Raw genomic sequence first — 26,548 nt, 5'->3', positions numbered from 1 at the left:
ACCGTTTCCTTTGCTTCCTACAGAAACCTAGTAAGAATCCTGGAAGTGTTTCTGTAGAAGGGAGAAGTATAACTTCCTATGATTTATAAGAACACCCAACACCAGATTGGGCCTGTACTGAGGAGTGATGAGATCTCCATTTTTGCATATTTTTATTGGACGATCAAGAAAAAAAATGTGTCAAACCAGAAGTGGAGATAGTCTTACTCACGCACTGTTTGGGGTGCCGACCCTGTTGTAAGCACTGTTGTTGGTCCTGAGAACACGCACTCCATTCGACCACATACTTGTCTTCAGGGGTTTATAATCTGGTGGGAGAGACAGATGACCCAATAGACTCCTTCCGTCATCCTATAATGTGTGCTGTTATGTAATACACATGTAATATATAAAATGTAATATCTTCCATAATTACACATATAATTTTCAAGTGGGTGCTCGCTTCGGCAGGACATATAATAATTTTCAAGTGGTCATAAGAGCAAAAAAGAGAAAGAAAGAGAGCAAGAGGCCAGAGCAAGAGGTGCAGAGAGAAGACCTGTCTGAGGAGGTGACATTTGAGCAGAGACTTGATCACAGAAAGGTTTGATGTGCGATGTGACGGGTGGTGGCCAAGGGGCAGACATGAGAGTGAGACCTTGTTAGGAAAGTGGGAAGGGCTTAGTCAGGGAGGTGACTAACCCCAGCTGGGGGTGTGAGGGGTCAGGCTGGCGCCACAGGAAACTGGCATGGGATGTTGTAGGCACAGACAAAATCAGGCAGGGAATGTTCTGTATTTGGGAACCCCAGGCTATGTAAGGTGTTGGGTAGAGTGAGGGGTTTGTGTCTGGGGATGCATTGGGGAGAACAGGTGCTGGGAAAGAAAGCAAGAAAAGCCTTATGGGCGATGTGAAGTTGTTTGGACAATAGCCTGACGGGAACAGGGAAAATGGAGGGAATTTTAAGCATATGATATGATCACATTTGCTTTTAGAAAGCTCTCTGTGGGAGCAATAGAAAGAATGAGTGGAAGGCAAGGTGTGGAGGCAAGTAAGGAGACCATAGGAGAGACCCAGGCAGAATGCGTAGTCAGAGAGGAGGGGCAGATCGGACCCAGACAAGCATGGGATCATTAGGGTTTGCTTACGGGTGGATTGGACATGGTGGATAAGACCAGGAACTTCTAGATGTTGTTAGACAGTTGTTGAACTTCTAGTGTTGTTAGACAGCCCCTCCAGAAGGGAAACTGGAAGTGAAGTAGGTTCAGCCGGGACAGATGGTGTTGACTCTATTAACTGGGGGTGACTACAAGACATGCAGGTGCAGGTCCCAACTGAGTAAGCCGTTGGAGACACATCTTACCTTTCTTTACTGGGATTTGCCAATGGGAACAACAGCTGAGTCACCTGTAGAGTGGCTCTCAACAGGATGCCTATGGAGATGATTTCCAACTGCTTGCTTCACATCTCTGAAATCACGATGTGCCTGTGGCCATAATTTCTTGGGGACATGGTTGGAACAACAGTGTGTCCTCTCCTCCGCATTTATGGCATGTTTTGTTCACGCATAACAGAGGGCATTGTTTTATGTGTTTTATTTCCTGTGACTCATTTTCACTCAGAATAACGTGTTAGACAAGCACTGTTGTTCATTTTCCAGATGGTGACGTGAAGGCACAGAGAGGTGAAGTGACTTGCCAAGGTCACACAGTGCCTAAGTGGCAGAGGCCAGATTCAATCCAGGCATGTTGGAGGCAAGATTCAGGCTGACAACCACCACAACATACCTGTCCTCAAGCCGGAGGCTCTACCAATGCCTAGTGTCCTCCTGATCTTTACCCTCCAGGCCTTCCACCGTTTCCTGAGTGAGGAGCACGGAGGTCCGGCAAAAGGTATACCTTTATGTCCAGAATATTTTTCCTCTTTAGTTCTCTCATGGCGCTTTCAGGAGGATCACACACATGCCCTAGGTCAGCCATTTTGGGTCAGAGTTGTTTACCAGAACACTTGATAACCTAATCACGGCAGGAAGAGAGTGCCAGGGGAATAAATAACCAGCCTGGAGTGTGCCATGAAGACCAAGAAGAGCCAAGACCTGTTCTCATAGGCACAGCTCTGGCTGGCAGCAGCTCTTTCCAGACTCAGGGCTGCAACCCTTCAGTGGGTTGGGAAATCAGTCAGTAGATCGTAACCGGCATTCCTTCCAAATAATGAAAAAGGACAGAAGAGACTAGGCCATGTCAGGAGTGTATTACATGGAATCTGGGTAAGTTATGTGGGTGCATATATATTTGGGTCATGACATAAATGTGCTTTTTATTGAATGTCTGGAAAATGCTGAGCCAGAGCACCCTTTACTGGGCAGTCCGTGGCCAAACACACACTCACTGAACTATGTATGGTAGCTCCCCTACCCCTTACCTATGGTATCAGTTACCCATGGTCAAGGGTGGTCCAGAAGTGGATGTTCCTCCTTCTGACAAGTCAGAAGGTCAACAGCAGCACAACGAACGCTATGTCACGCCCCTCACGTCATTCATCACGTGGGCCTTTTATCATCTCACATCATCACGAGAGTGATGTTCTGAGTACAGTACAAATAAGATATTTTGAGACAGAAACACCACATCCACACAACTTTTATTACAGTATATTGTTATAATTGTTCTATTTCATTATTTATTTTATTTATTTTTTTAAAGATTTTATTTATTTATTTGACAGAGAGAGACACAACACAAGAGGGAACACAAGCAGAGGGAGTGGGAGAGGGAGAAACAGGCTTCACACTGAGCAGAGAGACAGATGCAGGGCTCGATCCCAGGATCCCTGGATCATGACCTGAGTCGAAGGCAGACGTTTAACCAACTAAACCACCCAAGAGCCCTCATTGTTAGTTATTGTTGCTAATCTCTTACTATGCCTAATTTATAAATTAAACTTTATCGTAAGTATGTGTGTAGAGAAAAAAAGCATAGCATATATAGGGTTTGGTATTGTCTGTGGTTTCTGATGTCCATGAGGTGGGGTCCTGAGAATATACCCCAGTGGAGAAGGGGGGACCACTGTATTTTGTTCTCTAAGGAACTGATATAGGCGTACACCTGTGTACTTTAACTACACACATCTATGCTCAGTGCTTTGGCAGGAAATACAGTATTTCTGCGGATCTGAAGCTTCAACCAGAAACCTGCTCTAGCTCATGATTTGGGGGGTTGGTGGCACGTAGATGGTAGCTTGTCCAAATGGAAGCTTTAGCCAGAGACAAAATCATCTGGAGAAAGTGTGTGAATGATCAAAGAGAAGAGGGTAGAATCTTAAAGGCAGGGGTATTGGAAAAGGAGCTCACAAGACACAGACAAAGACGTGGCAGGAGGATGTTGGCACGGGAGCCAAAAGAGGAGAGAGTTTGAAAAGCCTGGAGAGGTTCAAGATTGTCAAATGTGGCAGGAGGTCAAGTTAGGTAAGAGCTGGAAGGCACACATTAAATTGAGCAACATGGAGTTCCTTGGTGACTTTGGTTGGTGCCTTCAGTCTGTGGTGGCCACTGGACTGTGGGGGACTGAATGGTGACCGGGGAAGACAGACACAGGGGAGGAATGGGCAGCTCTTCCAAAATGTCTGGCAATGAAATGGGGAGGGCAAGAAGGTATCGGCCAAGTGGGGGATAATGGGCTCCTCCAGAGACAAATTTGGCCCTAGTGTTACAGAAAGACAAAATATAAGCTAGGCTTATAAGAAGGTGTAGGACATTTAGCCTCTGTTAGAAGGGATGAGATGAAGCTCTGGATTTGCAGCCCCAACCCCCATCCTCTCCGAACAGTTGGGTAAGAACTTCTGGTAATTGTGGAGACAAAATTGTAGAATGGTGACAATGACTGCTGTTACTCTGGTTACTTATACAAGCAGTGGCCAAGTTTAATTGGGAATTATGATTCCAAATTGTAATGCACAATACAATCAAAATCCCAGAGTTTAGAGGAGGAAAAGAAAAAGAGGATGAAACGGTAGCCAAAAGAAAAATGACATTGGTAGGCTATCAACATTAGCGCTCTCACTGCATAAAGAATAATGAAATAATGGACTGTATTCTGAAAACAGAAAATGTCATGGGTAACAGATAGAATCCAACAGGACAGACTGAATTTCTTCTATTTTTACAATGAAAACCAGACTTGAAATTACTTTTGATTTGTCTTTTGGCTTTACCACACTTTTGCCGAGAATTCGGATGTAGGAAGCTTATCGCTGACATTCACTAGTCCAGATAAGATTTCTCTGTTCAGGTTCCTGGGCCCTCGGGACTATCATTATCACAACCTCAAGGTAGGTTACCAGGTGTTGCATAATTATTGCCACATCTAGTCTGTAAGGAGTAAGGAAATTGCATCTGAGCATAAATATTTGTATTTAATCTTTGCTTCCCTTGGGTGGTGAAGAAAATTGGGACCCCTGATAAAGTCATCTTATTTAACAAACATTGGGCATAAAGATCATTTTCAGAGATGAAGGAACTATATATAATTCCTAAAAGATACTTTCTCCAAATCAGAGAGCAATTTAAGAAAGTGTGAAGCTATGAAGAAAAGATATTGATGAATCTTCCTTAGGTTGCTTTCACAGTAGTGAGTAACTGCCTTAAGGAAAAAGCTCATCTCTTGTGTTCTAGAACATTCTCAGACCATTCAAGTCACTAAAAACCATTCATTGTTTTTGATTAACCAGCATGTGAAAAATCTTGTCTAAAAAGTTTAGAAATGAAAGTGCTTGCCTTGAACAAAAATGAATAGTCTTGAAGATGAGAAATATTGCTGGCTTTGCTGAATATAGTCATCTATGTAAAGGGTCTCTGGCCTGTGAATAAGCCCCTTACTCCCAAATATTTTGAAACATGGAATTAAAGTGTGCATGTGTGTGTTTGTGTGCATGTGTGTGTGTGTATCTGTCTGTGTGTGTCTGTGTGGTGGGGAAATCCCTCCGAGTGTATATCATGTCCTGGGTGGGGCAAGTGGATTTACAGGAAAAGGAACTTTCATGTTAGTTCAACTCCTAATTGTAAGTCAAGGTGACTCATTTGGGCCACTGAAGGTCAGTGTATGTGAGGGAAGACACTGACTGACTCCTCACTGGCTATTTACCTACAAGTGAAGATGCCGAAAACCCTAAGTTTCTTCTTACATATCTCTTAGTACCTGTCATTTTTGAAGTCGTAAGAGAAAGCTGAGTTTTAAGCACAAAGGAAAAAAGGATCCTACACAGTGAAAAAAAAATTGACACAAGAATTTCTCAGAAAGAACTTAGTGAATTTTTATAAACTCTTTGAAGTTGTTCTTGAATGACTGAACTCATTGTCCAGAGACTCAAAGGAGCTGGAATTGGTTGGAATTTTCCACTCTTTGCCATACTCCTGGATCATAGGCACAATTTTTCAAAATATTGGTAGAGCCTGGTCCTAGTGCCAGAATAAGGGGCAGATTTTTATGCAGATTTTATGCAGTTTTCTCCTTCGCTAACTATAATTTTAGCTGATTTTGTTTTGATTGAAATTCTCCTGGTTCGTTCGGCCGGTTAAAGCTGGTGCTAGCTAACTTGGACCAGGGCCAGATGGCTGGAGACAGACAAGCTTATTCTGTCATTGATCACCACTGCCTTCCAACCTTTTCCTCCTCGCCTGCAGAGGTGCTCACCCTCTTGGCTACCCACTCAGAATTTAGAACAACCTCTGATGCCCCAGGCAGGTGGGTGTGGAGGTGATGTGGAAAACAGTCATCAGTCTCTAGGGGCCAATCCTGGTAGTTGTCTGTGAAAAGTTGGGTGGGGAACCTAACTGGAGGACAGCTGGCTTCTGCCATGGGAAGAAAGGTTTCAGCCTTGACCCCCTCTAATGGTGATAGGACTCCAGGGCCCCCGCACCAGCCATCCCATTTAACACAATCCCCCATTAGATCCTTTCCTTTCACTCTTCAGGGCCTGCCTTGTCCTGCTGAGGAACTTCAGGCATGGAACTTGGGGAAAATCCCTTCTCAGGCTCTTGGTGAAAACCTTAAAGGGACGGAACAAAGGTGATCATAAATCTGGGTAGAGAAGCCCTGCACACCTGTTGACTGCAGAGCCAGAAAAGCTGGGGAGAAAATTTCTGGTTATGTCTTTTATTTCCCTTTGCAGCTGTTGGTCTAGAATCCCACAGGGGGATACCCTAGAAAATGCTCAGAAGAAATCAACTTTATCTACTTTCCTTCTGAGAAACTTTTTTGAGTAGCTGCTGGTAAACCTCACCAGCTTTTTCAAAAAGTTCTTGAAAGCCACTTACCTGTGTTGGAGCACCTTTGTGTTTTCTTTCTGTTGCCTGAACAGAAATGCAATGCAGAGGAGACATATAGTAGTGTCTCCCTATAATTTTACACACATACACATGCACTTTTCTGTTTATAATTTCCCTCCCCATCTCTTTGCCCTAAACCTTATAATAAGCTCATTCATTTGTAACTCTACTTGGCAGCCTGATGTTTTCAGAGTAAAATTAGTGCGGTGGCTTTCCCCGGTAAAAAGGGGTAGCTTGGCAGGGGTATTGAGAGAGAGGAAAGCAAACTAGGCAGGGAATACAATACTAGAAATGTAAGCCCAGTGAACAGCACTGACTCCTTTAGAGAAATGTTTGCTGTCTGGAGGTCCCCAGCCTCTTAGCCAAGCGGTGGATCAAGCTTGCGGTCCTTTAGATACAAAGATATAAGAATGCTCCGTCTCCGAATAAACAGACACTTTGTAAGGAGAGAAAAACTGGTCTGAAGAGAATTTCTCAGGCGCTTTGATCGTCTGATTGCACAAACATCGCCTCGTCAATTTTTCTCACAATCTGAGAGAGGAAGTGGCATGAATAGGAATGTGTTTGGAGCTGGAGGGTGGGGCCAGGAGGGAGAGAGACGCTTCCCCGCCACCCGAAGAGGGAGAGGCAAGGAAAGCTTCGCGAGGAACCTGCGGCGCCGTCCCTCCGCGCGTCCCGCTCCCGGCGGAACCCTGCCCCCGGGGCAGCGCGGGGCCGACGCCGCAGGAGGCGGCAGGTAGCGTGCGCTCCCGCACCGCTGGGGGCAAAAAGCGCAATTCCGCGTCTCTGGCCGGAGAGGACACCGTCATCCGCGCGGCGGACCATCTCTGGCACCAGACCCAAGACAGCCCTCTCCGGTGTCTACGCGCAGGCGGCTGCGCGTGCCTGCGCGCACACATTCCCGCCTCCGCGCGCCGCTCCCACGCCCCGGGCCCAGTGCCTGCGACGCGCGGGATCCGCCTCCCGGGGCTGGAGCGAGAGGGTCCTCCGCGGCGTCTTTAAGGCTGCGGTCCCCGCCCCTCCCTGTTCCCCGCCCTCCCCCGCCCGTCCTCCTCGCTGTCGCCTCGGCTCCTCCCGACCTCCCCTGGAGCCGGGCTGCCGGGCGTGCGCGGCGCGCGGAGCAGGTGCGGGCGAGCCCCTCGCATGCCGCTGCCCGGCCGGAGGTGGTAGCGGCGCCGGGCGCGCTCCGCGCGCCCCTCCTCCGGGCAGCACTCGGGCTCTGGCGCGCGCGGGGACATGTCGGTGGCGACGGGCAGCAGCGAGGCGGCCGGTGGGGCCGGCGGCGGCGGCGGCGCGCGGGTTTTCTTCCAGAGTCCCCGGGGCGGCGCCGGCAGCCCGGGCTCGAGCAGTGGCTCAGGCTCCTCCAGGGAGGACTCGGCGCCGGTGGCCACGGCGACCGCGGCGGGGCAGGTTCAGCAGCAGCAGCAGCAGCGACGCCACCAGCAGGGAAAAGTGACAGTGAAATACGATCGCAAGGAGCTTCGGAAGCGGCTCGTGCTGGAGGAGTGGATCGTGGAGCAGCTGGGTCAGCTGTATGGCTGCGAGGTACCTGAGCGCGGGGCCGGGAGGGTCGTGGGCCTCCCTCGCCGCTTGGTGCCCACACAGGAATTCTCTGTCCCTGGGCCCCTGACTCCCTGGGACCCAGCTCTGGGAGCTAGGCGCAGGGCGTGCTCTCTCCGGGGTGCCCTCTGGCGCCGGGGCGCGACAGTTGGGACGCCTCTGCCTGGGTCCAGATGCCCGGTGCCCTCAGAGGTGCGGGCCCCTTGGATGGCAGTAAGGAAGGATGGGTTTTGCTAAGCACATTGCTTTTCTCGGAGCCGGGGGTGGGGGGCGCTTCTAGGCTCCAGAGGCAGCTCCACGCAGCGGGGCTCGGAAGGGCTCACGCCAGCTGCGCCTAACCCCACAAGAACAGTTCTTAACTGCTGAGATCCTAGCAATCCCGGCTTTTGTGGGGAGGGAGCAGGGAAGGGACCTGAAAGCTGCTTATCGGAGAGGAGAGGTTCTGGGGATCCCAGAGGACCCCTTGGTTTCTGAAATTCTACATCAAAATCAGGAGATGAACGCTTTCCCTTTTGCAACCAGCCCCGACGCGCGCTCCCATAGTTTATCCTTGCATTTCCCCAAGCCGCACACGTTAGGCTTTGTTGAAGCAGATTTTAACCCCCTTGGTCGAGCTCGGTTACTCCCATTGATGGGAGCCGAGTGAGAGCCTTTGGCAGCCTCGAAAGGTGCCTGGATGAAAGGAAGGTAGCTCTGCGGGTGGTTTGCGCGATGCTCGGAATCCACCAGCTTCCCTCCGCGAGGACCCTGTGACTTCCCACGGTTCAGGGGCTAAGGTTCACACCCGAGTCCGACGGTTGCAGAGATGCCTGGTGTTAGGAGGAAGATTTAGAATAAGCTGTAGCAGACGCCTGCTAGAAAAATGCCTGAAGCCAAAATGATTGCCCAGGAGAGTATTTAATAACAGCGATTCTGAATGAAGTATTGTACTTCTCTTAAGGGCGTGGAGTTTGGGAAGGGTGGGAAAATGGAGGGAATTAATAATTAAGGAGACGGCTTCTCAGTTAAAGCAGGTTCGTGTCCATAGGGCTGTTAACGCTGTTCAGAAAAAAAAAAAAAAAAAAAAAAAAAAAAAAAAAAAGAGAGAGAGAGAGCCAGATGAACTCATTGGCTTTTCTCCTGGTTTGGGGTATTCTGTTTTTCACACATTTTATGGCCTATTGTGAACACATCCTTTTCCTTCACGTTCTCATGGCAGGAGGCAACAGCATCCTCATTAGGGACTACTGATGAATGATCAGCATATAATGAAGCTTGACTATATGACTAATGGGCTTGTAAAAATATATTTTTTCTCCAGCCTGGCTCTTACAAAAAGCCATCTTAATTGCGTAAATAAACACTGGCCAACACAGGAAGTGTTCCTGGGATTGATTTTTTTTTTTTTTTTTTTTTTTTGGTAGGAAGTTGGCAAAACTCTTGCAAGAAACACTATTTGATTTAGATGGGATGACTGTTGGGTGGATGGATGTGCTCGGTCTTGCCTCTGTAGAATCCAGTTAATTTTTATTTATTTCATACTGACCTTTATACTCCATTTTGGATTTGGAGAAGATTTAATAGAAATGCTGCTGTTGAAATGCACAGTGCTTGAGCAGCACTCCTTTTAGGGAAGACTAATTAGGGGTAGTTGGGGGGAAGCTAGAGAGTTCTGGCCCCTTAGCATATTGGCAAATCAAAAATCTTAAAAATTCTTCAGAATAATTGGCGGAGGGGGGGGATGGTGGATTGGATGTTCACTGTATTGAATGTGTAGGTTAAAAATATATTGGAAAGGGTAAACATGACCTTGAATCTTTTCCTTGTACATTTCGCTTCCCATTTTAGACCTTCTGACCTACAGCGAACTAGAGATTTGAGAGGGGGCTCTGTGCCCTCAGTGTGCCATTACAATGTGGCAAGTGTTCTCTTCAAGTTGTTTGCTCTCTCACTGTAGGTTGAAGGAATATTGGTCATTGAGAAGGTTGTTGGCAGTTTGTAATTAATTACCAAGCTGACAATACAGCTTCCCTTAATGACAAAAAGCATGTGGGCTCCTAAGTAGACATATAAAGAATTGTTTTCTTCCCTCTATTTCTGCACTGGTGGGGCTCTATTTTTAGCTTAGTTTCTCTGGTCTGGTAGCCTTTCCTTGCTGATGGCTTCAAGTATTTCAGCCTCTGCTCTTAATCGAGAGGGACTGTCCTGGGCTAATAGCTCTGAATTTCATGAATACAGAGGGTAGGGACTGTCCCTTTTACAATTAAAATTGGTAATGTTGTCAAATTTTCATTTCATGCAATTGACACAGAAAGCGAATTTGCCAGACTTCAAACTGGCCAGAGGCCTGAGCTTTCTGCCAAGCTGGGGGAGATGATGAACCCCTATTTAATTTCAGAAGAATGTCTATCAGGCCGGTCAGCAGTTGGAAGACTTGTCCTTTTCGGAATAGAAAATAGTGATCTTTTGGAGAGGCGTAAAGCACGATGTTTAAATCAGGAGTGGGAAGGAAGAAATACACAGAACACCTTCCTGGCTGTAGTCTGAGTTCGAAGTTTGCAGTGACTGTCGATTCGATATGGAGAAAAATCTAGAGACGGCATGTGTGGAGTGCTTATTAGGCGCTGCTCTCGACACTGTGTGCTGACTAATTGATTTAGTCTTTACAACAACCCTATGAAGAGGGTGCTGTTATCTGCTTTCCAGACGAGGAAACTGAGACACAGAGTCAGCGGCTCTCCCAAGCCCGCAGAGCTGGTGAAGGGCAGGGCACGTATGAACATGGGTTCATACGGATGGCCGTATGAACCCACCGGCTCAGCACCAGGCCTGCCTCGTAAGTTTGCAGGGGCCCAGGCAAAGAGAACAGATGGAGGCCCTCAAAGCAGAGGTCTACCTATTTAAAAATAATGCAGTTGTAACAAGCATGATATAAAATTTACTCTGTCTGCCTACCTTGACAGTGATATCTCCATAGTGACTTGGAAGGCGAAGTTTGAATTTTGAATTCTCGGACTTCCCAGGGCTCACAGCTGGTATGCAGCTGGAGAATCCCCAGGCCTTGGGCCTGCTTTCTTTTCTTCCCGTGGTACAGTCTCACCTGGTGAAGAGCATTGTGTCCACTCCCATACCCACTCTCTGTCTATACCCTCTGTCCCTCTTTGTCATACCTTTGGCTCAGGCCAGTGGTGGCAAAGGCCCCCTTGGGGGGACAGATCCAGGAGGAGCCTATTCATACGCTGGAAATGGCTTGGTATTGGATCAGGAAACTCTGGGGAGCTGTAGTGGGGCCTGAAATGAGAGGGGCAGCACTTCTGGGTGGGTCCAGTGGGTCCTGGGAACTCTGCAGGGGGCTGGGTGTGGGGAGATTAAGACCCAGGACCATGGCCCTTCCTACCCAGTGTAAGGGCAGTATTCCGGCACACCACATCAAACAGGCTTTTGGATGTATAGAGAAGTGTTTTTCTAAGTTATGAAATGCTTAGTTATGTTTATAGTTATTTTCCATTTCATCTTCTTGTACAGATAGTTAAATTTTCCAGCCAGGGATTTGGTTATAATGGAACTGTTAGAGGATGGATCTGTAGCCACATTGAAGGATTTCTGTTTTGAGACATTTTCATATCTTGTCCAAACCCAGACAGTTTTTAAGAACATTTGAAATCTGGCACTGCATCTCCTTTGACAAGTATTGCAAGATGGGTAAGTCATAATCATTTTTTCTCATCTTGCCCAGCATCCAGATAACATCTGTACTTCCAGTGTTGCAATTTGGTTTGCTTTGGAAATAAAAGCCTGTTGTTAACCTCAGATTATTGCAATTCCTGTAGCAGCTCCCCGTAAACAGACTTGTGTGCGGAGGGCATTTCCTCGGTTACCCTGAGGGTCCACTTAGGCTTTCCCTTTGCAGCTGTCTGCATTTTATTTTATTTTATTTTATTTTATTTTCAAAGATTTTATTTATTCATTGGAGAGAGAGAGAGATAGAGACAGCAGGAGAGGGAATATAAGCAGGCGGAGTGGGAGAGGGACAAGCAGGCTTCCTGCCAAGCAGGGGGCCCGAGGCAGGGCTGGATCCCAGGACCCCGGGATCATGATCTGAGCCAAGGGCAGATGCTGCATGACTGAGCCACCCGGGTGCCCCAGCTGTCTGCATTTTAAAATGTGGTTCCTGTCATGTTATACCTTTGCCTATTCTCTGACTCCCTGTCATTGTTCGTTCTGTAAATCAGTGTTTTTCCAAATGTTTTGATGGTGACCCTAGAAAGAAATACCCTTTAGACTGCTGCCTGACACACGGGCACATGGATGTATGAAAGACACATGGATTCACAAAGCTGTGCTCAATATTACTGTGGATGCTAGAGAAAAAATGACAAGCGTCATCCAAAATAGGACTTTATTCATGTTTAAATACAATATTCTGTTTTATTTCTTTTTCCAGAATTGCTGGTTGTGACTCTCTAAGTTGATTTTAGGGGCACTTGGGTGCCTCAGTCAGTTAAGTGTCTGATGCCTGATTTTGACTCAGGTCAGGATCTCAGGGTTGTGAGATCGAGCCCCACCTCCCACTCTGTGGGGCATGGAGCCTGCTTAAGATTCTCTCTCTCCCTCGCCCTCTCCCTGCCAGCTCATGCTCTTTTTCTAACAAAGTAAGTTAGTTTAAAAAATAAATAGATTCCATAACATTTTTGGACAGTGGCATGCAGTTTTAAAAATACTCCTCGAGGGGCACCTGGGTGGCTCAGTCAGTTAAGCGTTTGACTCTTGATTTCAGTTCAGGGCATGATCTCAGGGTGGTGAGATCGAGCCCCCCGCGTCAGGCTGCATGTTCAGCAGGGAGTCTGCCTGAGATTCTCTCTCTCTCTCTCCCCCTTTGTCCCTCTCCCTCTCTGTCTCTCTAGAATAAATAAATAAATCTTAAAAAAAAAAAATACTCCTCCAGAAAGAAAAACCTGAACATATGTAATAGAATTAGCTGGTGTTTATGAAATGCTCTCAATGCATCAAGTATGGTTCATGTAGTCCTAGTCACAGTTCCCGATATTCTCATTTTGTGGGTATAGAAACTGAGTCATGGAGATGCCAGAAAGTTGCCCCAGGGCCCACGGCTGAAACGTGCCCGTGCAGGTCCACGTTCCCCCATCCCTTCCCCATGCACCGACTGCTCCTCAAGGCAGGACAGCACTGGGCACCTTCCAAGAACTTCCGTGTATTGTCTACTCCCCGGAAGTGGCTGTTGGAGCCCCTGAGTTGACTGATCTTGCGTGTACAGGGAAATCCCACCATCAGGGAGCTGTTCTTATGCCTGGATGAGGCTTCTCGTTTGAAGTTCAGGTCCTTGTTTTGTATATAGAGTCCCACTCTACGACATCATCTTCTCCTGTTTTGCTGTTTTCTTAGTACCTGAGCCAGAAGGTAGAACCTGTTGCCGAGAGCTTGGTTTGTGGGTTATTTGGTGAAGCATCATGGGTTTGGGTATTGGAGAATGAATAGACTTTTTTAAAAACCTGCTTTTTTTTTTTTTTAAACCTCCATAAATGCAATCTGTAAGGAGTCAATGAAGCATGTTGGAAGTCTATGAATAAAAGAATTCTCCATTGCCAAAGGAAGAAAAGTACTTCACATGCTTCCCCTCGGAACAGAGTTAGGGAAATTCGGGGTGAAGGCGGCAGTTAAGACAGTCAGTGCTCCACTGCTTGAAGAGTCTGAAGTCTCACTGTGACCCAGCATTCAGTGGTCGTGAGAGTATAGGCAATTTTCATAACCTCTTGGAGCCCCATCTTCCCCTTCTATTTAAGGGGATCAATCACCCTGCCCTCTTGGCAGGGTTGTTGTGTGGACCAGATGGGAAAGGCATGGAACATAGATCTGGAACACAGTAGGTATGCAGTTGCCCTTGGACCTGGAACCATAACCAGCCACTATCACTTATTCTCTGTCATGTGGGCAGAGGACAGGAAGGAAGAGAAAAGGCATTCACATCTGTTTGCTGGTAGAACTTGGAGAAGATGAGTGGATACTTGGGTCAGGGATGTTGGTATGTGTTTGAACTTGAACATGGGCAAATCGTCTATCATTCCCTTTTCTCCTAGAATCTTCCTTATTCTGGAAGTTCCAGTGGGTTTTCTTGTATGTATAGAGAAATTAAACTTCAATCTGCATTAATTTTCTCTGCGCCTGTCCTGGTGCGGTAGAGCACAGTTGTTCAGTCATTAAGCCTTTACTGAAATGAATGAAAAAGAGTCAATCACCAGAAAACATGTTTTAGCATTGAATGAGTTGGTGGCATTTCTTTGTTAAGAGTCACGGCTAGGAAAAGAAAAACCAGATTTATGGTTTTGTTACAGTAATTCATATCCCACTCTTGCATTATGACTGTTTTATTTCAGCGTTGTTGAAAAGTACACGTACCTTCATTGACTTACTTGCTCCAAACAGGAGTTTACAAATTGTGGTTGCAGTGCATTGATTTTTTTTCAGCTTAGATCGAGGGAATTCTTTTGAGAATCTGATGTTCCCCCCGTCTCCTGCCCACCCTCTTTCCCTCTGCTTCTGCTGTGCCCCGACACACCAGCTGTGCCTCGGGCTCTTGCCTGAGATTCACATTTTTTGCTTCCAGGGTCTTTTGCTTTTCTCCCAGCTCTGAAACCACCTGGCTGCTCTTGGCCAACCATACCTCATTGACAGCGCTCCGCAGAGGAGCCCCTGTTTGGAGAGGAGGGAAGAGCCAGGTCTGCATGGTTTCTTCCCACTGTGGGCACCATCTCATTTTGCGGTTTACTCCCTAGTCTCCCCAGGCCGTGCTTGATTATTTCACGGCTATTTCAAACCATCATCTGTCTTTTCAAGGCAACTTTTCCCTGCTCTTTCCTTCCCTGCAGCCCAGTCCTTGGCCCTGTCCTGCACCAGCCAGTGCGGATGCCCAGGGCCCTCTTCCCTCCATCTCTCTCCTGCCTGGGACGGGTTTGCAGCCCAGCTCCCTGCTAGAACCAGGAGCAGCCATTGCCTGCCATGAAAAACGCTTCCCTTCCTCAATCCTGTATCCCCTCTGGTTGCTACTCTTACTATCTATTTTCCTGGATCCTTCTCCAGACACTGTTGATGCACCACAGCTGCCCTGAGGACCGTGCTGTTCCTCAGTCCAGGGGGACCTCATGAGTCTTTATTTTCCCTGGACTCCTGCCTCTGTAGGCACCCTTTGCCACTCCTTGGGGAAACCTTTGGCTCCAGGGGCAGCCTCGTTGGGTCTCCCACTCCGCCAGCCCCCTTCTGGCTTCTTTCTCTGTCCATCTCTTTGGTCTGATGTTGCACAGGGTCTGTCTTTGGACCCCTGCGCTGCCTTCTGTGATGATCCCCCCCCAACCCACCCACCCTGCACACTCTTTCTGGGTGGTACGAATATTCCCGTGGCTTCAGTTGCTGGCTATATGCTGACAGCTCTTCAATCTGTATTTTTAGCCCAGATCAGTTTTCTGAGGACCAGACATACTCAGAGAGTTTTGAAATGGACATCTCCAGGGACGCCTGAGTGGCTCAGTCGGTTAAGCATCTGCCTTCAGCTCAGGTCATGATCCTAAGGTCCAGGGATGGAGTACCACATCGGGTTCCCTGCTCAGCAGGGAGCCTGCTTCTCCCTCTCCCTTGCCTGCTGCTCCCCCTGCTTGTGCGCTCGCTCTCTCTCTCTGTCAAATAAATAGGTAAAACCTTAAAAAGAAAAAAAAAAGAAATGGACAACTGCACTTAGATGCTCCACGGAAACCTCATGATTCCCTGGCTGGCAGATGAGTTTACCTTCCTATGCAGACCTCCTCTTCTTCCTCTGCAATCGTGGGGCACCAGAGAAGCTGTGACCTGTCCCTGTCTACGATCATGCTGACCCCAGAGGCACATAGCTGTGATGCTGCCACTGCGCCCAGCAGCTCCATTTATTGAGTTCCTACTGGATAACCCCTCCTTGCAGTAACTCTGCAAGGAATAGAGCTATGGAGGGCTTGACCAATAGGCTCCAGTCAGAGGCCATATCCTTCTGGATGACATAATCAGGAACAGATAGTGGTCTCTGGTTCCTGGGCCGGGACCTCCCCCTCGGAGCCCTCCCCTCCAGCTGTCCCTCACTGCGGCCATTCAGAGTGTTTTTCTGAAATCCAGACTGGATCCTCTTATGGCCCATGGGCCTTCATGGCAAAAGATGCGCCCTTAGGCTGCAACCAGTGCTCAGGGGCTCGCCCTGCCTGCTGCCTCTGTAACCCCATCTCTTGCCCCTGTCCCCTCCCTCTGAGATCCTCATGCAGGGCAGACAGGATCCTTTCAGACTTGCTTCTCCTCCTGCCAGACCACCTCTCCCTACCTCTCCTACCTCACTTGTCCACCTGTTACCTGTTCTTCAGACTCACCCTTGGGGTATCTCCTCTAGAAGCTTCTCTGGTACGTCCCCTCATGGCAGCCTGTCTGACTGGCCTCCAGGAGCTTGTGCTTCCTTCCCCCTTTCTTGGAACACGTCTGTAATCCTGTCTCTTGCAGCTTCATGAGGGTATGATCTTGGGGGGGGTTCCCTGAGGCCCCAGTGTCTCTCACACACCTGGGTGCCCTAAGGTGTCTAGCACCTGGCCCTCAAGTGAGTGTGACCGAAACTCGCCCTCCAGACCGTCTTCTGGAACTGTGCATTTCAGAAAGACACACCTCAATTAACTGCACTAATGTCATTTGGATCTGCCTGGTTTATAAGTCTACTTTTTCATTGTTGACTCAAACTTTCAGCTCACTCCCCTGGTTGTGAATTATATCTGTGCAGCCCTATGAACCCGTGAATGGCAAGGAAGTGGCAATGGAATAAAGCACAGAGGCAGGGGGATGAAAGTCTTCTGAGGGCGTAATCACAGGTTACTGCCATTCTTCTCCATAATTTTATATTTTCAGTATGTACAAGAATCCTGTTTTATTTGCACAGTCATTGTTCATTTCCCTGAGAGTGGCTGTGCTTGCTGGGCCAAGAGGGGGCGAGCTCTTTTCCATCAGGAGATAAGATTCAGAGCAACAGGCTCATACAAGTCTTATTAGGACAGGGAATGAGAGCCAAGATTGCTGCGTCCGCTTCAAAGTTTCGGCCAGTAAGGTCTCACCAGGTTTTTCTGAGTCAGGACTGGTGCTCTGGAAATCTGTTTCACTGTGTAAGACCTGAGAAAAAAGAAGACACCGGAGTGCAGGTTCATCTCTAACACATGACTTTATGGTTGAGGAAAAAAATGATCAATGAAGGGCTTTTCCTTTTCTGAAGATTCCTCAGGGCCAACTGTGGAAGGAACTTTGGAAGATTGATGGATTGGTGGGTTGGTTGATGGGGTTCATTCATTTCCAGCAGATATTTGCAAAATGAGGAAAGGGGACTAGGAAGCCTTTGTCCTTTAACATTGTTTAAGGGCAAAAGAAAAAGAAAGGAATCCTTTCTGTTACAGGAGAAGAATGGAGGTGTCCATGTGATCGAAGTCCTATGAGGGCAGAGCCTATGTCCTGTTTGCGGTTGTCTTAGTTCAGTACGTTCTTTTACTACATAGTGACTCTGTGCTGCTTCTTTTACTCAAAGCCCTTTCACAGGAAAGGATATGATAAATTTGTTCACTTGAAAATGTAAATGACTAAGCACACTTTAATTATCTATAGGAAGTAGGGCTTTAAGTAAGACAAAGTAATCGCTTAACAAGTGAACTTCAGGAATCAATGAACAGGAATCAATGAATATATTATTTGTGGGCTCTGGAACCTTCTTGGCATTTATGAAATCTATGGACTCAAAGCACGTCCATTGTTCCCAGGATGTCATGGGAAGAGACCCCGGCCTGTGGGACTTGAACTAGTTGGGATGCTGCTTAATTAGCTGGATGGTCTTGGCAAGTCATATTCATGCCAGACTTCTGTTTTCAGGTTTTCTTTCCTTATCTGAAAAAATGAGGGTGGTCTAGGGTTTTTAGGCTGTACGCTTCAGAGCTTCTATGATAGGGGTGCCCTGCACTGCAGAAAATGGGGTTTATTGAAGACAGGGTGATACTTAAAGCAGTAACCGAAGGGTCTTTCTCTCTTAAGGCAAACGTGAGACAGGCATTAGGCTAGTTCACCAAAGGAGCATCTACTTGCAGAGCTAATTCCAGTAGCTCAATGAGAGTGTATCCATCCTTCCCTTGGTGTAGTCTCTTGGGTAACATGGCTTGGATAGGAAGAATCAGATTGAGAAACCTTTTGAAACACCTTATTTCCAATTCTTGATCTCAGCTTGATGGTTTACATGGAAATTGGTCATATCTGACACTCTACTACATAAATATGAGTGACTTGGATTAATCTGGTGTGTTTACATACCATATACACAGTTGAAATGTAGCATGTAAGTTAGAGAGAAATACTGCACAATGTTTCTTAAAAGTAAAATACTCTGCTGTGGTGAAATTACTTAGTTTCGCATGACATCATTCTGTGATGTCTTTTAAGCTTTTTGGAAAGAGGTACCATTTGTAGAAAAACCCTGATTTGGGCTAAATATGGATTTTTAAAAATATGAATGTTGTCCCTTTTTATATTTTTATGAGAAAGTAGTAGAAAATTGCTTTTGAAAATGGGCTTCTATTTAAATGTTGAAATATATGTAATAAACATTCCAAGTTTAAGGAGACTGTAATTCCTTGTATGTTTTTTAGAACCATCTCCTTTCAGTGATTGTAAATAAATTCTCAAATCATCAAAAAAAAAAAAAAAAACAAAAGAAAAAAACAAAACACTTTATTTCCCTCCTCCAGCACTTCCCACTATTGACTTCTAGGTTAAATTTGAAATCTTGACACTGCTGATATCATAGGTACCCTATCTGCCTTTTAAAAAAAAATTTAATTAGGTTAACCTTTAAGAAGAGCTGGCGTATTTGACTTAAAAATTTTTGGTGTCTAACTTATAATATTGGCTCTTGGGAGGCTTTTCCTCTTCCTTTATTTGTCCTTTACCTTGGCCGTTCACAATGAAGTAATAGTGGTATTTATTTTTAACTTGCGTTGATATAAAATGAGCATCTGAGAGGGCAAATGGTAGCAGCTTTAGGAAATAAAATTTTTTTTAATTTAATTTTTTTTAAAAGATGAAGTAGCCTAAAAAAGGGGCTGAAGAAATCTGTATAAACAAATTGATTTTCACTGGGGAATTTATCCCTAGAATGACATTTTATAGTTAGTTTGAGAATGAGCATGACACAGGATAGAAAAAAAATAAATTGAGATTTTTCATGCACAGTTCTGGGGGGGAGTGGAAAGCAGAGTTTTTTGCTCTTAATAATATTTGTTTATTTTGTATGATGATGCAATCCGTAAGGCAATCCATCAGATAACCCTTTCAATCCATACAAAGACTCTGTCATATAAGTAGCTACCTCATTTTTTTTTAAAGATTTTATTTATTTATTTGACAGAGAGAGATCACAAGTAGACGGAGAGAGAGGCAGGCAGAGAGAGAGGAAGGGAAGCAGGCTCCCTGCTGAGCAGAGAGCCCGATATGGGACTCGATCCCAGGACCCTGAGATCGTGACCTGAGCCGAAGGCAGTGGCTTAACCCACTGAGCCACCCAGGCGCCCAGCTACCTCATTTTTAAAAAAGATTTATTTGTTTGAAAGAGAGAGAACACAAGCACGGAAGGGAGGGTCAGAGAGAGAGAGAGAATCTTAAGCAAACTCCCAGCCTAGTGAGGGCTCAGTTCCACAACCCTGAGATCATGACCTGAGCTGAAATCAGGAGTCAGATGCTTAACGGACTGAGCCACCCAGGTGTCCCAGTAGCTACCTCATTTTTAAAACAACAGAACTGAGGCTCAAGGGCACCTGAGTGGCTCATTTGGGTAAGCATCTGACTTGGACTCAGTTATGATCTCAAGGTCCTGGGATAGAGCCCGGAGTCCACACCTGTGCTCAGCAGGGAGTCTTCTTGTCCCTCTGCCTCTCCCCCCACTTCTGCTCCCCCCCCTTCAAATAAATAAAATCTTAAAAAAAAATAAAATAAAACAACAGAACTGAGGCTCAGAGAGACTCAGTTCCCTGCCCGAGTGTAAGTTACTGGCAGGAAAAAGAGGAAGATACACACTTCGAAACCATGACCTCGAGGGTCACCTCCCACCACTCTGGTCATTTCCAGCTATTCTAGAACGTCTGCCCCCGTGCCTCGAGCAGAGTTCTTGTGCCTAATCATTGGATACATTTCCAAACATGCTTCATCTTAGTTGAACAGTTTACAGGATCCCATTCTATATATTTGTTCCCAATTCATTAGATGAACCATCAACAGGATTCAGGCATTTCTTTGGAAAAATTCAAATCTATCAATTCTCAGGTCCATATCATAGGAAGAGTACTGCGTATTTCTTGGATGGCCAAGTCTGCACAAACAGTATACGCGAGCCCTTGCGCTCTTCAGCTGTCCACACAGATGGAGTTTTGAGGTGAAGTTGGAAACTCATTTTAAATAAAGCATTGGTTGCACAGTGGGTCTTTTCTCCAACCTGTTTGAAAGCGTCAGCTTTTACCTGTCACGTGATAGAAGTAGAGAAACGAGGCTTCTAAATAAAATGTACAGACGTCTTACCAGCTTCCTTCGCTTTTGTTAAAGGATATTTTTGCCCTGAGCTGCTTTTTCAATCATCTGTTAATATCTTTTCTATTTTATGTGTCAGTCGTACAATGGATGTAGATGCTCCATTCATTTCTGCAGATGTTAAAAGAATCCGATCTGTTTCAAGCCAAAGAGGTAAGGTGTTGAGATTTCAGATTGGTAAAGATGATCTTTGGTTCTTAGGGCCAGTGCTCTACCTAACAATTCTCATTAGTCAGCTGGTTTTTCTTCTGTTGGTGATGGGGTGTGGCAGCTCTCCGACAAGTCAAGAGAAGATGAGTCATTGATTTGGTGTGAAAACAGGATTATGCTTGCCACAACGAAAAGAGCCTACAAATATTACAACTAAAAAATAAAATAACATGTACTATCTCTGGTAGACAAGTGCCTTTTGTTAAGCTAGAATATCCCATTTCTGCAGCAAAGCCCAGATGGTTCAGCATTCAGGAATCTTCTGCCAGAAGCAGTTTGTATGGATGGATGTTTAAATAAAAACGTGTGTATTTAGGTAAACAGAACATCGTCTAAACTAGCCTGAGACTTTAAAAGCATTTAGCTGCCATTCATGTCTCAAACCTCTAGGATATTCGCATATAAAAATCAGAGAGGGAGAGTGGGCTGCACTTTGTTAAGTGAAATATCCCAAGTTCGAATTAACTCGTTTTGCTCTAAAGAAGAAGAAAATGAGGAACTGGTCTGTTTGTCATTGACACCTTGCGTGAAGCAGTTAAAGACACTGAAGGAGGGCAAAGAATGAGGGGCACCTGGGGGCTCAGTGGGTTAAGTCTCTGCCTTCGACTCCGATCATGATCTCAGGGTCATGGGATCGAGCCCTGCATCGGGCTCTCTGCTCAGAGGGGAGCCTGCTTCCCCCCTCTCTCTCTGCCTATCTCTTTGCCTACCTGTGATCTATCAAATAAATAAATAAAATCTAAAAAAAAAAAAAAAAGAGAGATACAGAGAATACATAGAACATTTAGCAAAGTATTGGTTCTCAAGTCAGTTATTATGACGAAGTCACTGTCCCCCGCCGCAGGTGCGAGGCTGGGGGCTCTGAGCCGGTCTGGTGTGTGGGGTGTAGACCAGCCTTCTTCTCAAGGAATGCCGGCTGTCTTTTTCTCTCTGGCCCCACTTTAGAAAATCAGAACAAATGGGAAGGTTCCTACATATAGCTTCCTGCTGGTGGTAGGAAATAAGTTGTCTCATTTCAGGATCCCTTATTGGTTTTGACCTTGGGTTTCTTTTAAATGCTTAATGCCTGGCTTGGGTGGCTCGGTGGGTTAAGCCTTTGGCTCAGGTCATGATCCCAGGGTTCTGGGATGGAGCCCCGAATCAGGTTCCCTGCTCAGTGGGAAGCCTGCTTCTCTCTCTCCTTCTGCCTGCTGCCCCCCCGTGCTTGTGCGCGCTCTCTCTCTCTCTCTCTGACAAATAAGTAAATAAATAAAATCTTAAAAAAAAAAAAAAAAAAAAAAAAACAAATGCCTAGATGTCCGGCATGGTGCGGGCATCACATTATAAGGGAGATGGGGCATCGCCCTGGAGCAGAAATGGGCTTGGTCTGCCCAGAAGGATGAAGCAGGCTCCCTGCACCTGCCTTTATTCACAGTAAGTTTCTGAGGCGTCAGCCTTGGGTTCCTTTAATTTCCCCTTTTAAATGATCCAGCCCTGTCAGGGATGTTTTGAGGGTTAATAACGTTAAGAAAATCATCCCAGAAGAAGCGCGCGGTATTTATGAAAGTACCATTAGCAACATCTCTGCTCTTTTTACCACGATCGATTCATTCAGTCTTCTTATTACAAATACTCAAGGTAAAGATACATTCTTTGGCCAAAAAGAGAACAGAGGCTCTTGAAGTTTTTGTTTTGAAAAAAAAAAAAAAATTAGGCCATGGTTGAAAATTTTGGTCACACACCAGGATTTATGATTATGGAATAACCTTGCCAGTGCCTCGGGATAAAAAATGTTGCCGGGCTGCTTCAAGAGAATTACCTTTTCAGTTCAAGAGAATTATTGCATGTGAGTTAAGTGATAATATATCTATTATCATATAACATTCATTCTGGATCAAAGTCCTTTTTATAGGTTATCTTCCATGTATGCCTAGAAAAAGGGTTGCAAAGATGGGTAATAAATATTAATAGTGTTTTTAGTGTCATTATTATAATTTTTATTTTGTTTACAATGTATGTAAACCAATGAATGCATTCCTTTTATGTGAGAAATCTATGGTTCTTTTAAAAAGGCGGTGGGCGTGGGTATGCCTGTCGTCACCTGTGAGGAAAGGGCTCCCCGCCTTCAAGGACACCAGCTCCCCTGTCACAGAGCTTTACCATGTTAAGAGCAAATTTTCTGGGGCTTTGCCTTCTCCCCTTTCTGAGGCAGCCAAGAGGTTTTTATTTATTTTTAAAAAATTTTTTTCCTTTTTTTTAAAAATTTCTTTTCAGTGTAACAGTATTCATTGTTGTTGCACCACACCCAGTGCTCCATTTAATCTGTGCCCTCTCTAATACCCACCACCTGGTACCCCAACCTCCCACCCCCCGCCCCTTCAAAACCCTGATTGTTTTTCAGAGTCCAAAGTCTCTCATGGTTCACCTCCCCTTCCAATTTACCCCAACTCCCTTCTTCTCTCTAACAACCCTTGTCCTCCATGCTATTTGTTATGCTCCACAAATAAGTGAAACCATATGATAATTAACTCTCTCTGCTTGACTTATTTCACTCAGCATAATCTCTTCCAGTCCCGTCCATGTTGCTACAAAAGTTGGGTATTCGTCCTTTCTGATGGAGGCACAATACTCCATAGTGTATATGGACCACATCTTCCTTATCCATTCGTCCATTGAAGGGCATCTTGGTTCTTTCCACAGTTTGGCGACCATGGCCATTGCTGCTATAAACATTGGGGTACAGATGGCCCTTCTTTTCACTACATCAGTATCTTTGGGGTAAATACCCAGTAGATGTTTTTATTTTCAAGTGCAAATAATTAAGGAAAAAGTAAGCTAACAATTTTGTTCATATTCTATTCTTTACCTTTGCCGACTAAGTACTGGTAACGCTTTGGGAAATCATGGTGTCCTTGGTAAGATTAGTTTGTCACATTCTGCATCCCTTCCTGAGATCCCCCAATCCCCTAAATGATTTTTTTTTTTAATGTGCATACGAAAGACTTACTCTTTGCACTGTAGAGTTCTCTGGGTTTCGACAAATGTAGAGTGTCATGTGTACTCTCACAATATCACATAGAATAACAATGGAATACTATGCAGCCATCAAAAGAAATGAAATCTTGCCATTTGCGGTGATGTGGATGGAACTAGAGGGTATTATACTTAGTGAAATAAGTCAATCAGAGAAAGACAAGTATCATATGATCTCCCTGATATGAGGAAGTTGAGAGGCAACATGGGGAGTTTGGGGGGTAGGAAAGGAATAATTGAAACAAGACAAACCATAAGAGACTCTTAATCTCACAAAACAAACTGAGGGTGGCCAGGGGGAGGGAGTAGGGAGAGGGTGGTTGGGTTATGGACATTGGGGAGGGTATGTGCTATGGTGAGTGCTGTGAAGTGTGTAAACCTGATGATTCAGACCTGTACCCCTGGGGCTAATAATATATTATATGTTAATAAAAAAATAAAAACTTATAAAAAATAAAAATTAATAATAAAAAACAATATCACATAGAATAATATCATCGCCGTAAAAAAGTCTCCTGTGCCTCACCCATTCAGCTCTTTCTGCTTCTCCCCAAGCCCCTGATAACCGCCAATCTTTTTAACATTGCTGTAGTTGTGCCTTTTCTGGAAGGGCATAGAACTGGAACCAGACAGTATAAAGCCTTTTCAGCCCGGCTTCTTTTACTTAGCAATAGGCATTTAATAATCATCTACGTCTTTTTGTGACTTGGTAGCTCAGCTCTTTTTATAACTGAATAATGTCACATTGTATAAATGTACCACATTTTATTTGTCCATTTGGCTGTTGGAGGACATCTTGGTTGCTTTGGGTTTTGGGCAATTATAAATATACCCGATACACACATTTGCATGCAGGCTGTTCTGTGGATATAAGCTTCAGATCAGTTGGGTAACTATGCCAGACGGCAGGGCCCAGGTGCCGGGGACCCTGCAGTGAACCAAAGGCGCCAAGAGTCTGTGCTCCAAACACAAACACAGTAAGCAAACCGAAGTGGGTTCAGCTCAGGAGAAGTGCTGTGAAGGAAACAGAACAGGCCTGGGGGATAAAGGGTACACTGTGGCCTGTTTGGTGGGACCAAGGATGGGCCTCCCAAGGTAAGTGGTCACACGGGCACCTGAACCTCTATGATGAGAGATGACTGCAGTGGCAAAGGCCTTGGGGGTACATGTCACTGAAGTTTGCTCATTTTAGTGGCCATCCCATTCCACATGTGAGTGGTCACACTTCTTTTTCATCTGTTCTGCTTCTCATGGGCATTTGAAAGGTTTCCAGTTTGGGGCCGTTCCGAATCGAGGTGCTGTGAACGTTACCGCACACGTCTTTTGGTGAACATATGTTTGCGTTTCTGCTGGGTTCTACGCATCGTGGCGAGATTGCTGGCTTAGTAGGAGTGCATATGTTCGGCTTTGCAGACTGTATATTTCCAGAGGATTGTATATATGTCAGCCAAGAGTAATTAGACTGACTTACACTCCCACCGAGGTAATGAGACGACCAGTTGTTTCCCATCCTTGCCAACACTTGGTGCTTTCTCTTTTTCACTTTCACTCTTAGGGAGACCATCACATTGGGGTGTTAGTTGGCATTTACCCAAGGACTTAGAAAGTTCAGCCCCTTTTCATACGCTTATTGATACTTTGGGGATCCTCTTTGCGAAGTGCCTGTTCAAATCTTTGGCCCACTGAAAAGTAAAACGTTGAGTAGAGTTGTCAGTCGTACTGATTTTTATGAATCCTGGCTACTAATCTTTATACATCCTAGATAAGCGTCCTTGGTCAGAAATAACATGTTGTTTGAGTATTTTCTCCCACCTTGTGAGCTGCCTTTTTTTCACTCTTATAATGGTAAGTATCTTTTGATGAATAGACGTTTTTAATAGTAATATTGTTCAGTTTACCAGTTTTCTGCATTTTGCATCCTGTTGGAGAAATCTTTGCTTCAAGGTCATGGAGATGTTCTTGTATGTTACTTTTTGGAGCTTCGCTGTTTTACCTTTTATATTTAGATCTGTAATCTATCTGAAATTGATTTTTATGGTATAAGGTAGGGATCAAGATTCATTTTTTCCCCTCCAGTTGACCCTGTACCATTCATTAAGTGTCATCCTCTCTCCAGTGCACTATTGTCACAAATCAGGGGACCGCTTCTCTGTGGGTCTGTTACAGATTCTGCTGAGTGTATTTTAATGTTGGGTTAAGCCTTCCGTCTTGCGCACAATACTTCCGTTTTCATTTCCTGGCACGGTGACCTGTGCACTAAAATGGTAAATGGTTAGTAAATATCAACTATTCAAGGGGCAGGTCTGAACTTGCCTTTAGACAAGTGTATTTAAAATCTCTAGGCTCAGGCTCAAAGAAAAGATACTCAGATTTCATTTTAGAAAAGACTTTACTTGACTAGTTAATTATATTTCTTCAACATGCCCCAATATGGTTTTGGAGTCATCCTGCTGGTGGAAGTCCTAGGGAAGGTCAGCTAACTTCAGACCATCTAGTCGGTAGTACTGTATCTATTCAACCATCCAGCCAGTCACCCATTAAAATTTGTTATGGGTCTACTATGTACCAGGCATAAAGGAGAACTACTAAATAATGGGATTCCTTCCAGAGTTTCCATTTTTAATTTTAGAATATTTGTTGTTTCTTTCTTTATAAGCTAAATGCTTCTTTCTTTACAAGTTAAATACTCAGTACAAGAAGGGTAATTTTTGGAATTTTCTTCTATTGCTAGGATAGCTTATTCTATTGTAGTTATTTAAAATTTTTTGTGTGTGACAGTCTGGGTAAACAGGCAATAGGCCTAAGCATTAGAACTTTTATGTTGCTATCAGAATATTTTAAAACAAATTGAACCCTACAAAAGAAAAGT

General features: G+C 45.2%; 1 protein-coding gene across 1 annotated transcript in view; it reads left to right on the top strand.

Annotated features, from left to right (window-relative positions):
- Window positions 1-7,064: 7,064 nt before the first annotated feature.
- The window catches only part of PPP1R14C (protein phosphatase 1 regulatory inhibitor subunit 14C), an 87,150-nt gene continuing 67,666 nt past the window's right edge, over window positions 7,065-26,548 (top strand). Inside the window, exon 1 of the mRNA XM_059176785.1 lies at window positions 7,065-7,845. Coding sequence (XP_059032768.1) covers window positions 7,537-7,845 — 309 coding nt within the window. The 5' untranslated portion in view covers window positions 7,065-7,536. The remainder of the gene's footprint in view (window positions 7,846-26,548) is intronic.

This window comes from Mustela lutreola, chromosome 6 (assembly GCF_030435805.1).
Source record: "Mustela lutreola isolate mMusLut2 chromosome 6, mMusLut2.pri, whole genome shotgun sequence".
In the NCBI taxonomy this organism is placed as follows: domain Eukaryota; kingdom Metazoa; phylum Chordata; class Mammalia; order Carnivora; family Mustelidae; genus Mustela; species Mustela lutreola.
Note: the sequence above shows the minus strand (reverse complement) of the source record. Positions and strands in the feature narration are given on the sequence as shown.